Source organism: Chiloscyllium punctatum, chromosome 20, assembly GCF_047496795.1.
Source record: "Chiloscyllium punctatum isolate Juve2018m chromosome 20, sChiPun1.3, whole genome shotgun sequence".
Classification (NCBI taxonomy): domain Eukaryota; kingdom Metazoa; phylum Chordata; class Chondrichthyes; order Orectolobiformes; family Hemiscylliidae; genus Chiloscyllium; species Chiloscyllium punctatum.
Window position 1 is genome coordinate 84,183,896 of NC_092758.1, and position 11,532 is coordinate 84,195,427.

General features: G+C 44.5%; 1 protein-coding gene across 2 annotated transcripts in view; it reads left to right on the forward strand.

Moving 5' to 3' along the window:
* Positions 1-10,967, forward strand: part of LOC140492233 (B-cell receptor CD22-like) — a 119,959-nt gene extending 108,992 nt beyond the window's left edge. For both annotated transcript variants that reach the window (XM_072591142.1, XM_072591143.1), the window contains exons 8-9: positions 6,307-6,368; positions 7,983-10,967. In XM_072591142.1, coding sequence (XP_072447243.1) covers positions 6,307-6,368; positions 7,983-8,117 — 197 coding nt within the window. In that variant the 3' untranslated portion in view covers positions 8,118-10,967. The remainder of the gene's footprint in view (positions 1-6,306; positions 6,369-7,982) is intronic.
* The last annotated feature ends 565 nt before the right edge of the window (positions 10,968-11,532 follow it).

The window sequence follows — 11,532 nt, forward strand, 5'->3', positions numbered from 1 at the left end:
AGGCAACAAATTGCTTTATCTACAATATCCAAATCCCATCATAGGGAAAAGAACAAAAAACAATTCTAGATGTCAGTCTGTGCAATCCTCGGTGAGTCATAAGACGCAGGAATATTGCACGATGTATTAATAGGCAGCTGCATTAGCCATATTTCATTGATTTGACTCTAGCTGATTTAACTTGCATCAAAAGCAAAGTTCTATTGCGGTGAGTTTAAGATTCCAGATTTATTACTGCCACTAGCACTTTAACATCATGGCAGAGAGAATTCGCAGGAACACCTGGATTATAGATCCAGGGACATACCCATTATGCCATCATCTCCCTTGTCCTTTGCTGAGAAATGTTTTAACAGACTATAGATCGGTCTGGAGACCAAATTCGATAGAAATCCATGACCTATTGCATCACTTCCGGAAGGATAGTGAGACACTAGAATTCTTATTGTTTGTGAAACGTTGTGAGGAGTAGATTCAAATTCAGAGCTTCTGACATCTGTGAAGTGCTTATATTTAGATTGTTTTAAGGTATTTTAGTTCAGTGCATCACAAACTAATCTTCGATATTTTCTCGTCCGCCTGTTCAGAAACGTTATAACACACCTCTGGGACTCAAACCCAATCCTCCTGACAAGCCATTCTTAAAACACATTGGATAATGAAACACAGGCTGAAGGCATTGCTCTGACTGTGATGTCTTCCATCTTTTAAAAGCACCAAGTTAGCATCATGATCCCCAGTGATCACTTACCCCACTGGGGTGAATGGCAAATGGAGATTGAAATGACGCTGGAGGTCAGAAACAAAAACAGAAATTGTTGGAAAAGCTCAGCAGGTCTGGCAGCATCCATGGAGAGAAATCAGAGTTAACGTTTCAGGTCCAGTGACCCTTCCTCAAAACGTTAACTCTGATTTCACTCCACCGATGTTGCCAGACTGCTGCACTTTTCCAACTATTTCTGTTTGTGTGTGTCGGGTGAATCTTTATCCTGAATTACTCATTTCACGTCTGAAGGCACAGGCTATAGATGACAACAGGCATGTCATGTATAAAATGGTGACCTCAGAATCTCAGCAATTTTTTTTCCATGCATTTGTGTCTTACTAAATCCCCAACTCTCTTCACTTATGCACCATTTTCAATTCTCTTCACCTTCCCTAAGAAGCTAGACAGTGTAAACCCATCACATGTATATCAGAGCTGGTACTTGATGACTGTAAATCACTAGATGCTTATCCTGGTCATAATTACAACAGTGTGTAACCGACTAGGCCAGACCTCCTCAATCCATTTAAAGAAAGTAGTCCAGACCCTAACTTTGCTCGTTGTTTTAAGCAGATCTGAGGTGGATTTTCAGGGAGTGATGCAGCTGGTCAAAAATCCTCAGTTTTATACAAAACAGAATTTATTTACAGAGTATAGAATGAAGCATAAACAAAAGAGAACAGAATATGAAATAACTTAACCTATGTGAAAACCTAACAGATTATCCCAACTAAATGATGCTGTTCCAATTTCCTGCAACAATCCGCATAAACCCCTCGGCAAAATCAAACACAGGGTCTTACAGGAGAAAGAGAGAGAGAGAGAGAGATAGCAGCAAGACTCAGCATGGGACTCATTCTTTCATGTAGCTGTCTATTTTGGATTTCCAGCTAACAACTGGCCAGCAGCTCAAAGAAGCCAGACTGCTAAAAACCAAACCAAACCAAACCAGAGAAAAGCTGAGCTGGGAGAACTTGCCACTACCCTTTCATTGTGCAAGTTTTATTTAAACTTAAAAGCTTCTTCAAGTAGATACACACAAACATAGCAGAACCTCTGTCTTTACGACCCCTCTGAAAGGAAACCCAAGGGCAACCGAACCTTGTTCAAGGAACAGCAACGTCATGTGTGTTCCTGCATGGATAAGCCCGTATGAAAACAAGTTGAGGCAGACAGCATTCTGATAACACACATGTATCCAGTTATCGGAATGCTGTCTGCCTCAGCTTGTTTTCAGACTGGCTTTCTTGTCACGCACTGACTGGCTTACAGGATGCCAGCCTCTGTGACTTGCATTGTTTTGTTAGCATCATCGTCATCTGCGGTCCCCTGTATGATGACCCTCTCCCACTCTCAGGGTGAGTCTGTAGGTGGCTGTACAGACTGGTGGGGCTACTGCAGGCTCTGTTACACTTGGGGCATGAGGTGGTCACGTGAAGGGGGTGACTGGGGCATTAGTGAGGCAGCATGCTCCTTTCCCTGTTTCCGGCTGACTTCCGCTTTTTCCCAATGGCAAATCTTGATGCCTTCCTGGATGCTTCTCCTCCACTTTGGACGGTCTCGAGCCAGTGATTCCCAGGTGTGTGTGGGAATGCTGCACTTCCCCAGTGGACCTTGTGGGTATCCCTGAAGCGTATCCCCCCCCCCCCCCCCCCCCACCAAGGCAGTCCTGCCATTTCGGAGCTAGGAGTGAGGCAACGCACGGAGGGACAGGCCGGCAGCTGAGGAGCACTGAACAATCCAGGAGCTGAATGCATCCCCATGCAGCAAAAGGTGCTTGCTGTTTCTATGGCAACACACTGCGTGTGTGCTTCAGGTGAATGGTGCTGAGTGAACGCTAAATGCGGGTAGTTCTTTAGTGAGGTGAAAGAGGACTGTGGCTAGTCAGGGGTACCCACACATTCAGTTAAGGTTCTCATCTCATTCCAGTCAGCATCCCAGTGAATCCCCTCTGCATTCTCCCTAGTGCAGTCATATTCTTCACACAATGCAGTGACCAGAACTGCATGCAGTACTTTAATTGACACCTATCTATAGTTTTGTGCTGTTCCAGGATAGTTTGTTTCCTCTTGGTATTCCATGCCGCAACAAACAATAGCAAACATCCCATGTGCCCCTTAACTGCGTGACCTATTACACTCAGGGATCTGTGGATGTGTGGACTAAGCTGCCTCTGCTCTTCAGTCCTTTCCAGGTTTCCAGTAATGTGTAATCTCTTGCCTTGTTAGTCCACCCCATGTGTGCTACCTCACATGTTTCTTGGTTGAACACTATCAGTCCAGAGCATTCGTTCTGGTCAGAGACTGGGATCTACATCCTTACAGTCCAGTGATTGGGCCGCGGTCAGTCCTGCAGACCAAGTGCAACCAGGTTCAGGATGGTAATGCGTGCTGTGGAGAGGTCAGTCTGGATGGGCAGGCCAGTGAGTCAAAGGGAGGGAATTGAGTTTGATGGAATCGGATGGAAGAGCAGTCAAGACTGAAGCAGGAAGAGGAGAGGAAGTGAAGTGTCCCAAGCGAGTGAGTAGAACGTACAGAGGAAGGGAAGGGTTTGTTCATTGGGACTTTGAGGTGCAAAGAGATGTCAAGTGGATGAGCTGCTTGCAATAATAAGACTGATAGTCCATGAGGACGAGTGAAAGGCAAGTGTAGTGGCATCAAGAACAGAAATTGCTGGAGAAACTCAGCAGCTCTGTCTCTGTGGAGACAGAAAGTAGAGTTAACGTTTTGGGTCCAGTGACCCTTTTTCAGTCCTAAATGTAGCTGGGAAAAGGTTGGTATATATGCTGACAATGGGGTCAGGGGGAGGAGTAAACGATCAGAGGAGATGAAGCCTAGAGAGAGAGGGCAGCCGTCAGGCAAACTAGGGAATGAGGATAGGTCAGCCTGGGAGAATGACCAGAGACAAAAAAAACTGCAGATGCTGAAATCCAAGGTAGACAAGCAGGAGGCTGGAAGAACACAGCAAGTCAACCAGCATCAGGAGGTGGAGAAGTTGAGGTTTCGGGTCTAACACGGCAGTTATTTTGGTGTTTTTTTTTGTTTTGTGTAGTGGCATAGCTAGAGTGAGTAAAAACCCTGTGAGTGTGACATACCAGAGGGAGGATGCTATCATTTACCCTTGCAGAGCTGACAGGATAATTAACCTTCTTCCAGCACTGCTGTGTGTGTCGTTTCACCCAAGACATAGCAGTGGTCCAAGCTGATATGGTGGCATGGCCTCCTGTGGGAGTCTGCAGGGTGAGGAACTGCCTGCCTCTCTAGTGTTGCACCCACCAACCCTTCAGGTTCCTGTTTGTTGAGTAGACAGTGAGTACTCCTTCCCTCTGGGCTTTGCCCGCAGTGATAACAGTTAAACCAGCACTGTGTGAGGGCGGACACCTGGCTCCCTGCATCTGATTGGCTCTGCACATGATCTTTCAATATGGCACCAGTAGAGTGAATGCTGGGAAATCCCAGCCATGGTGGGCATGTCCGCCTCACCTGCCACATGATTTCACAGGAAAGGCACCCAAGTTGCGTAATGAGTGAGGGGATGAAACACTCTCACTGAAGATGGGAAAATGCCACCCGAGGGTAGGTTTTGATTTTGTGCGATGGAGTACGCAGCCTGCTTTACATCCCTCTGTTACTGCTTGAACACCATAGCAACAAATCAGAACAAATGTCAACTTCGAATCACAAATGTTGTATGGTCGGACGAAGCCAAGATCTCCAGTACCGTTAGCAACATTGGAAACAGTGTCACACTCACCATGCTGGGCTTATTTACATAGAGGAGGCTGCATTCAGGATATCTGGGGATGTGCTTCTAGTCTAACCCTGGCAAATGCCTTGCACTCCATTCTGTCTGTCTAAGGCCGGCATGGTGGTTTGCACTGCTGCCTCACAGCGCCAGGGACCCACGTTCAATTCCACACTCGAGTGACTGTCTGGAGTTTGTACATTCTCCCCGTGTCTGTGTGGGTTTATTCTGGGTGCTCCAGTTCCCTGCCACGGTAGAGGGATGTGCAGATCCAGGGATGTGCAGATTAGGGTGGATTGGCAATGCTAAATTGCCTCATAGTGTCCGGGAAGTGCAGGTTAGGGTGGATTGGCCATGCCAAATTGCCCCATAGTGTCCAGGGATGTGCAGGTTAGGGTGGATTGGCCTTGGGAAATTATCCCATAGTGTTCAGGGATGTGCAGGTTAGGGTGGATTGGCCTTGGGAAATTATCCCATAGTGTTCAGGGATGTGCAGGTTAGGGTGGATTGGCCTTGGGAAATTATCCCATAGTGTTCAGGGAAGTGCAGGTTAGGGTGGATTGGCCTTGGGAAATTATCCCATAGTGTTCAGGGATGTGTAGGTTAGGGTGGATTGGCCATGGGAAATGCACAGTTAGAGAGGGATGGGGAAGTGGATTTGGATGGGATGCTCTTCAGAGGATCAGTGAGGGCCAAATGGTCTATTTCCACTCTGTAAAAATTCTATCAGAGCAAAAGCTGCCAGCTGATGTCATGTGGATCTTTAAAGTTATCAAGCAGTTCAATGTGGCTGGACATTAAGTACACCACTTTCCATTCCCTTCTTGAACTGTAAGGGAGAAAGTTGGGGGGTGGGGTGGGGTTGAGGATGGGTGAGGCTGTTAGCTCTCCCGCCACTTGGAACAGTAAGACCTGACGGGTGAGTGAGAATGGCTGACTTGCCCTTCGTAGGCTTCGACACTCACCCTAGCCAGCAGCTGCTGGGTCCTAGAACCTGCCAGTTAGGCCAAATCCATGGGGGATCCAGAGGTGAGAAGGTAGGTCTTTATTTCAGCTAATCACAGGGGTGATGATGACTGTCATAGGAGCTGTAACAAGTGTCGGAAGCAAGGTGGGGGTTGGGGGGGGGGGGGGTGGTTGCGTTCGAAGGCCAGCAGTTGACTCGATCTGTGTCTTTAATTGCCCCACATGGACACTTGGAGGTAACCCCTACCCTTCCCCATCACTTCCACCAACACAACAGGCAGGTCTCCACGGTTTTCCAGTCAGGTAATGACTCCCAAGTCTCCTGAATTGAGGCTCCCATTCATTGACCACTCCATGACCATGCTGAGTCAAGAACAGTCGAGAATGGACCCCCTCTTACCCAGCGCTGGCAAGACTGGGCTGAGTTTCTCACCACGGCCAAACCTAACCGATTAGTTCCTCTTCTCGTCACCTCCAGGAAGAGAAGTATTGCACCCTTATTGACTATAAATCTTTGCTGTAGGAGATTGTTCCAAACGATACAAGAAAGAATTTCGGGATAATGTCTTTATCCAGAGACTGGTTAGAATGTAGAATGTACTGCCAGACAGAATAGCTGAGGCAAATAAAATGGGAGGGCAAGTGAGATAAGTGCACGAGAGAGAAAGGAATGGAAGGGGGTTCTACTGGGGTTCAATGGTGTAGAACATGAGGCATCTCATAACCTGTCCAAACAGCACTTCAAGCGTGTATTATCCCTGGGAGTGCAACAACATGCAAGTTACCCTTCGATCTTTCCTCACTAATTGGTTGATTTTGCATTGTCCCAGGGCAAGAGTTGGAAAGTGATTCCCAACCTGTGATCTACACTGAAGTGCAGACACCAAAAAAGGTTTGTAACAGTGCTTCCAATTAAGTCGGAACCTTTTCGTTGCATGTTTAATGTGGACAACCATCGCAACCCATTCCACAGAAGGAGGACGCAGTGATTAATACAAGGGCTGGATGCTAAATTTAGGATGACATAATGAACAAGTTGGAAAGATGTAGATCAAACCAGAGAGTTAGAGTTGTTCAGAGAGAGTTTCCCAGATCATCAAGCCAATGATGAAGCATTCAGAAAAGGACAGTGCAGAAAAACCTCAAATCAGAAGACTGAATGCTGTGGGAGGGGATGAGGTACAAATGTTCAGTGGATTGAGGAGACTCTTGGAAATGAGGGAGAGAGTTTTAATTTCATTGTGTATGGATTGATCATGTTTGATGATGAAAGGCAAAGATTCATCCAGTTTGCTTTCGCCCATTCTGGTAGTCACATTTAAGCTACTCGTTCATTGAATGTGCGTCAAGAGTAGAGTAGCGCTGGAAAAGCACATCATGTCAGGCAGCATCCAAGGCCTTGTAGAGAGAGGAGGCGAACTTCTAAAAGGTAGCATCCTTGGAACGCATCCACTGAATGTGTGTGTCAATGAATAGATCAGCATTTATTTCCCACCCTGAAACACCCTGGAAAAGGTGGTGGTGAGCTGCCTTCTTGAGACACTGAAGTGTTGGGACTTCTTTGTGTTTTTTTGTTAATTCCTACAGATACTTGTTTCAGAATCCTCACCGTTTGGATCAAATCTCAATCACAAACTCCCTCCGCAACAACAGCGTGGGTGAACCTCCACCGCACAAACGGCAGAGGGGCAGGAAGGGTCTGTGATCTCGGCAGCAATGAGGGAGGACAATAAATGCAAGCCTGTCCAAACACCTTGTGATTTAAAAACAAACTTGTACAGAAGATCCAAAACTTGACCTGAAAGGGGGTTTTTAACGAGCAATTCAAAAGAGGAGAGAGATATATAGAGAGGATGAGAGGTTGAACGAAGGAATTTCAAAGGCTTGGACCGAAACTGAAAATGCAGTGTTTAAAAATAGGGCGCATAATCATTCAGAGCTGGAAGAATACATGGATCTCAGAGGTTTGTAAGGCAGAAGGAGGTAACAGATGTGAAGATGGATGTGGCGATAGAAGGAATTGTTGAATAATTAAGATGCTAATATTAGAACCAAAGCCATATTTACTAGAACTAGGGGGCATAGCCTCAAAATAAGAGGGAGCTGATTGAGGACTGAGATGAGGGGCAGCTTCTTCACCCAAAGGGTTGTGAATCTGTGGAAGTCCCTGCCCAGTGAAGCAGATGAGGCTGCCTCGATGAATGTTTTTAAGGCAAAGATAGATGGATTTTTGGACAGTAAAGGAATTAAGGGTTCTGGTGAGAGGGTGGGTAAGTGGAGCTGATTCCATGAAAAAATCAGTCATGATCTTCTTGACTGGGGGAGCAGGTTTCAAGGGCCAGATGGCCTACTCCTGCTCCTAATTCCTACTTTCTTCAGTTTTTATTTGAACTGGGAGCAACATATGTAGGCGGTTGCTGGGTGAGTGGGACCATGCACTGGTTCAGATGTTAAAAACAACTTGTCGTGGCATTTCAAATTTGTCCCTCCCTCTCTTGCCTTGCAGACTCAGGCAACTCAATCTGAGGCCAGTGGCAGACGAGAAAACGAATTTGCCTACGCTAATCTGCAGCACGAATCAATCGTGCCAAGGCAGGCAAAAGCTCAGAGTGACAGAGTGGAGATCTTGGGGACTGTGTGAAAGAATGCGGACGGAATGCTGCAATCAGTTCATTAACACGAATGGCAGAGAATCGGCAAAACTGTAAACGACACTGAAAAAAAAAATTGAGCGTGGTATTTTTTACGGGTAAAGTAATTTGGAAATGAACCCTAACTGTATTTTTTGTGCAATGGAAGTAAAATAGTTATGGGCTGTCAAATGTATAAAATATCAAACTCCTTGTGTGTTATGTGGACACCTGTAATTTACTTCCTGTCATGTTTTGTCACACTTGCTTTCCACCCATTTCCTCCAGTTGCCCATTATTTTTCCATCCCACTTACCCCCTTTCTGCTTTTTCCTGTCACGTACCTCATGAACACTCAATATTCACTTGGCTTGCAAAATTCTTCCCCCTATTTTCTTAATAGCGTAGAAGCATTACCTGCTCCGACTCACTGTGAGCAAAGCCTCAAGATAATTCACAAAAAGGACAAATATAATTCATTGTAAGCTGGAATGTTGAAAATTCTTGAAGATCCATATTGATTTTAGATTTCATCTGATCCCCCCTGATTTTGTAGATTATCTGATTTTCTCTCTTCCCAATAACATTTTTAATGAAGAGACATAGTGATAAAATGTATGAAATCTGCATGACTAGATATTGCAATGAGACAGAGGTCTTCCATTCAAATACAAATACAGTCCCCATGGATAGAATGTCCTCTGATTGCAGGAGTACTATGTGAAGTTTGACTCATCTTGTTCCATTTTATAGTGACCTTGAGCAAGCAGCACAAATAATTTAACCTAATTTCCAGTTTTTCTCAAAGACACAGTGTTCCTAGATGAGATTGTGCCAAAGTCCGACAGCATCTTTACTCTTAGTCTAATCATGCTATATCTGACCTCTGAGTACATGATGCTAACACTTGAGAGCTGATGTTTCTGAAGTGCCCACTTTAAAGGAAGATGCACCAGGAAATCAAAGAGTACACGGGCAGAAAAGCAAGGGCACAGCTCATCAACACACTCACCAACCAGGAACATCTCCCTTCTTCCTGGAAGTTCTCCAACCATGGTATCTGATGTCTTCCTGCTGGCATGTGCTCGTTCATATATCCTCAGACCGATGTAAATAAGGTTCACGTGTCTGCTGTCCCACCTCAACCCAATGTTTGGTTTCCCCCCTGACCTTTAACAATACGCATGTTTTCTTCAACTCTCTGCCCGCCACTAAACTGATTGGCTTCGTGTTCTGGCGTTGCCAGCGCTGCCCAGGTAGTTTCCAAGAGGTTTAAGCACATACCGTCATACTCCCTCCTCCAGTCGCTCAACAAGTCTACTTTGCCCATTAACCTTGGGAGAGTGAATGGATCTGGCAGAGTCGTTCTTGACTGTCAGTCAAACAGCCCCTTGTCCCACTGCCCAACATTCATTTTGTGGCCACATTGTTTTATTGCTTGGACTTTGCTCGTTTTCTTACAGCGTGTTCCTGGAGCGATCAGGACAGTCCAGGAAGGATGGCAACTGTAGTGTGGTGCTCTACCTTTGTCGCTTCCTACCCATCTTAGTCTATTCAATGAAGTAATTTCTCTCTATATCTACTTCCTAGTATATCTGTTTGCTTTTCTGTGTGTTTACCTCTCTCCCTTACGATCACTTTCCCTAACCTATCCCTCTCCCTATCCCTTGCTATCTCTTTACACCACACAATCTTCACATTTGATGTATACCCATTTCTCTACTTCTATCAGTGTTTCCTCCTATCTATCTTGCTACCTCAGTCTCTCTTTCCTTCCTTATCATTTCCTGTATCTCACTGTTTTTAGATTAGATTAGATTACTTACAGTGTGGAAACAGGCCCTTCGGCCCAACAAGTCCACACCGACCCTCCGAAAAGCAACCCACCCAGACCCATTCCCCTACATTTGTTACAGCTTCTGATTTTCTCTCTTCCCAATAACATTTTTAATGAAGAGACTAGTGTAACATTTTATAGGTGAACTCATATTAAACTAAACTCAACACCCATTAAATAATTGCAGTTAAAAGAAATTTTGCGACAATAAAAGTAGGGATAAACCTAGAATTTAAAAAAAATAAACTAACAATAAAAATACAGAAACCTAAATCAGCAGATAACGTTTCAACAGTTAATTAGCAATATATCAGCTCGATATTAATCACCTTAAATTATTTTCTCTTACACTTGTTTAGATATGAAAACCAATTTTAGTTGTTCAAAGTGTTCAGAGTCGCCAGGCACTGAGTCTCAGGAATGAAACATACCACCACTTCTGTAAAAAAGCACATGCATTTCACAAACAAAATGTTGCTTTAAATATGCTGCATTTGTATAATTACAAATTGCTGAGAATGATAACTTGATCTGCAGATAGGAAGTGGCTTATCCCTTCAGCTATATCTGGCTAGAGTGTAATGCAATGACACAGTGTTATCTGCATTTCAATGACAATGTTAAGCTGTATAATATGAAGCACGGTCATTTTAACTTTAGAGAGGGCGTGATTGAATTAACCCTCTCAAGACGAAACAATTGGACAGAGATTACAACGGGCAGCAATTCAATATCACCATCTCCCATTATTACAAATACCCCATTTATTTCTCTCACAAGTTGCCATTGGTTTATTGGGAGTTGGCGCCTGGGGATGTTTGGTATGTTACAGTGTCCTTTTTTAAAAAAATATATATATTTAGTGAAAATACCTTTATGTCTGTACAGCGATGGGCTTTGTCTATGAATTTCACTATGTTCGTCTGAAACTTGTAATAAATATGTAAATCAAGTAATTGTGGATTAATTACTAACTGGAATATTCCACCCCAAGAATTAAATAAAGCACTTGGATTATTAGGAATTGCTGTGTTCAAAATGTGGTGATTCTTCACATGGACAGTCAGTGACATGCCCACTGTGGTTATTCAGGAAGAGGTAAACAGGAAAAAGATTCCCTTTGGATTAATTAGCCAAAGCTTGGGAAAAGCTGAACTCTATGAACTGTGCAATTCCAAATTTAATTCCCTGGGTTGCAATATGTTTGTCTCGCAGTATTGTATTGAGAAGTTAAGAATTCCTGTCGCGACTTTCACATCCTCAGGGCTTCCCAAAGTATTGAACAATCTATGAAGTACTTTTTTACAGTTTGGTATAAATGGAATTGGAAGACATTGTGAATGCAGCAAGGTCCCATAAATGGCACTGAGAGAAAACATCAACGAATTCAAAATCATAGAACCCTGACAGTGCGGAAAGAGGCCATTCTACAGCAAGTCTGCACTGGCCCTCTGCAAAGCAAGCCACCCAGACCCATAACTAATTCCTCTAGCCGGCACATCCCAGACACTACGGGGCAATTTAGCATGGCCAATCCCACCTAACCTGCACATCCCAGGACACTACAGGGCAATTTAGCATGGCCAATC